Source organism: Crocodylus porosus, unplaced genomic scaffold, assembly GCF_001723895.1.
Source record: "Crocodylus porosus isolate Cpor-Errol unplaced genomic scaffold, CroPor_comp1, whole genome shotgun sequence".
Classification (NCBI taxonomy): Eukaryota; Metazoa; Chordata; order Crocodylia; family Crocodylidae; genus Crocodylus; species Crocodylus porosus.
The window spans coordinates 5,341,135-5,344,636 of record NW_017728886.1 but is presented as its reverse complement, the minus strand read 5'-3'; the positions used below and the strand labels follow the sequence as shown (position 1 = coordinate 5,344,636).

Genomic DNA, 3,502 nt, shown 5'->3' with positions numbered 1-3,502 from the left:
CTCCTGCTCCCTTTGATCCTTGTTGGGATTACCTTCCTTTGGGCTTGGAGGATCGTCTCTTTAAGGAGTGACTACTCTCCTTGGACACCTGGCTCCCCTCCCCTCCCCTCCAGGACCTCAGCGCTTCTCCAACTATCCTCTAACTTCATATTAACACAACAGGCCAGCAATTTGCAGCTGTTGCAAGTGAACGTCTGAGTACACCCTTCGGACTCATTTTTTTTATTCCTAGGCTCAAAAGCCTGAAGTAGGGTGCAGGGGGAAGGAAAATTACTAAAATCTTTGTCATTTTTACATTCAGGATAATTATGAATATATTAAGAATGCAACTTACCAAAGGTCTGTAGGAGGTAATCAAAGTTTGGTTTTCCATCCCGGGTAACCCAGTTTCTCCTGCTGCCCCAGCCCTCTGTGAATTTAGATGACAATATGCAAGGATGGTTGGGAATTAGATAATCCCTGAAAAAATCAGAGTAGTTGAATGATTCCACCTTTTCAATGAAGTCCACGTGTTCTCGGGGCTTGCAGGCCGTGCCACAAGAGGCTCTGCTGCGGTCATGAAAGTAGGCGGTGGAACAGGCGAACGTTGCCCTGTCCATTCAGATGATGTTGCTTTTCCAGCACTTAAATCAAAAACTGCCGACTGGACAACGTGCAGAGATGCTAACAAAGCAGCACAACTGACTGCAAGTCTTTTCTGTGTGTAAAGACTAACAAATACTTGATCTGAGCCTTCAAGAGGCCAAGAAGTGATAAATAAAGTCCAGTTCCAAAATGTAGCTGCAGCAAAGGCCTTAACCTTCCTTGCTGTGCCTCACCCTACAGAGCTAGTGATCTTCTTCTGGGTTTTTTGAGGTTCAGGGCCACCTGGAATGGATCTGGAATAGATCCATTTACCCACCTGTCACAGCAATGGGAGTCCCCTGCAAGCCTGTTGTGTCAGCGGTGGAGGACGACCAGCATCTTGCCTCATGTTCTCTTCATGCTCCTGCCTGGTGCTGTCCATGGGTACCGAGTGTAGGTGGCCCCTGCGCTGTACCTGGAAAGGAACCGCAGGCATGATGACCATGAGAACATCAGAACTGCCATTTACTTGTTCAGACCCAGTGGCAGGACACTCTAGGTGAGGGCATGCATCCCTGATGGAGAAGCTTATACTGTCCCCTGATCTCATGAGCCAGAGACCTCAGCATGTGGGTCCTCAATAGAGCTGTCACCATCTGTCATGTTTTATGGACACTCCCAACATCTGCCCCTTCTGGCAACAGAGGAAGACCCATGGCATATGCCCACCCGGAGTGCACCAGGCTGCAGCTCCTTCACCCCCTCAGGAACCTCTTGCTGAAATTCTCGTTGCACTACTCCACACACTTTTTTTCCTTTTTTTATGCACTCCCTATCCATGACCCCACCAAGTCCCAGGACCCGTTAAAAAAACTCCTCCTGGCCCTAGCTAAGCTAGCCCTCTGTCTCACCAGGGAGGAGGCTCTGGCAGAAGGGGAATACAGGGCTGTTTTCCTGTCCCTCACCCACATACATCTCCAGGCAAACTTTCACTGGGCAGCGTCCCCTTGTTCCCTGGATTCATTCGAGGGCTAGTGGGCACCGTCTGGTGTTGTCTGCTCAGTGTCCCTCCTTGATGCACTCATTTTTAACCTATGATTCTCACTCCCATCCCTGTTTGTTGTTGCCCCAAGCCATCAGTGACATGCCCTTAGTGGCCCCATTGCCAAAGGGGACTTATAGTTCTACTTGGTGGGCTTTGGCCCACATCACAGAAGGGCATATGAAAAAGCCTGTTGCTTCTCAGCCACTCAAAGGCTCAAAACAAGTGTAGTGGCTTCTTAACCTGGCAGGCGAAACACCACGCATCTGTGTCCAAGAAGGCAGTTTTCCTGAACCGTATCACAGGAGAATTGCTCTTTTGGCGTGGTTCGCTACCTGCTGAGGCACAGCAGCTTTAAGCCCTGCTTATAGAAATGGGAGTCTCCTCCCTTGCTGGCTCTGAAGACCTTATGGTTAAGGGCAAGCAAACCTCGGGGGCATCCAAACCCCAAGCTTGGGACTGCTAATAGGATACCCACCAAAGGTTTTGGAAACATCTGAAGCCCCTGGTGCGGGTGGAGGATGTTTGCAGGTTAGTATGGCCACTTATGGGTCTGGACTCTTGGATATGGATTTAGTTTGGGCAAATTTGGCCTTGGATACAAATTTAGAAAAGAAAAAGTCTGTCCTTTATCTGTACACAACTCTGGGCAGAATTTCACTGGGCAGCATCTACTGGCTTTGTGGACTCATTTGAATCCTAGACAGTGATGGTGGGAAGGGACCTCAGGAGGTCACACCTAGTCCAACCCCCTGCTCCAAGCGAGACCAGCCCCAACTCCATCATCCCAGCCAAGGCTTTGTCTAGTTGGACTCTCCATTCTTGCAGGTTTTTAAGACCCACTATCTCTCTGGGTAACCTCTTCCAGGTTTTTACTACCTTCCTGGTGAGAAAATTCTTCCTAACATCCAACCTCAACTTCCCTTGCTGCAGCTTGAGCCCATTGTTCCTTGTTCTGCCGCTGAACCAGTGGGGTCCAGCCACTGCGCCCTACCTGGTGTCCCCTTCCTGTTCCCTTACTCACTGGTGACATCATAGATTTCATAGACATTAGGGCTGGAAGAAACCTCGCGAGATCATCGGGCCCCAAAGGGACCTCGCTCCCTTCCCTGTTTTCTTAAGATTTCTCTGTGGAACTCAATCGCCGTGTCCTTAACAACCTCTGAACTTAATGGTTATACATCTTAATGCTGATAGTTTCCCCAGTGGGTGTCAGCCCACAGCTCCCCCACTTGGAAAGCAAAAGGCCAGCGCCCGTAGAGGAAACCATCAGCATGTGTGCAGAAACAACAATAACAACATAAGAAATAGCAATAATAATAATAAACAGCAATAATAAGTAACAGCAATAATAAATAACAATTCATCTTAAAATTTCACCCCCCAAAATGCTTTTTTTGTGGATTATTTTTATTTTGTGCCCCAATCTCACTTGTTTTCAGTGTTGTTTTTCCCCGATGCACAATAAGAGACCCCCTGATAATTGGGGGGGGGGTCTTTGTGGGCGCTGGGTAAACTGAGGCAGGCTCAGAGCCCCCCCCCCACTCGCCCCCCAACAGCCCCTGGGGTTGGGGAAGGGGACCCCGTAGCACCTTTCCAGTCACCCACCTGGTCTCGAGGGTACCCGGACGCCATAGGGCGGCACACTCCGCCCTCCAGCGCCGTGCGCCGCTCGCGCCGCCGCCTGGAGCCCGGTTTGGGGGAGAGGAGGGAAGAGAAGAAAAGAGGTGGCTCCTTCCCGCCACCTCGTGACTGGCCCGGAACAGGCGCCGGGCGGAACGCGATAGCACCGGAACCCCCGAGTGCACCGCGCGTTGCAGGGGGAGGAAGCAACGCGCTGGAGGACCCGCAGCGGGCCAATGGGAGCGCGCGAGGGGCGCAGGCGCAGGCGGAGAA

The 3,502-nt window shown here is 51.1% G+C and overlaps 1 protein-coding gene across 1 annotated transcript in view; it reads right to left on the bottom strand.

Annotated features, from left to right (window-relative positions):
* Positions 1–3,377, bottom strand: part of JMJD4 (jumonji domain containing 4) — a 13,539-nt gene extending 10,162 nt beyond the window's left edge. The window contains exons 1-2 of the mRNA XM_019529654.1: positions 3,215–3,377; positions 335–1,039 (exon numbers count right to left, since the gene is read on the bottom strand). Of these exons, the coding sequence (XP_019385199.1) occupies positions 335–599 (265 nt within the window). The 5' untranslated portion in view covers positions 600–1,039; positions 3,215–3,377. The remainder of the gene's footprint in view (positions 1–334; positions 1,040–3,214) is intronic.
* Between the last annotated feature and the right edge of the window lie 125 nt (positions 3,378–3,502).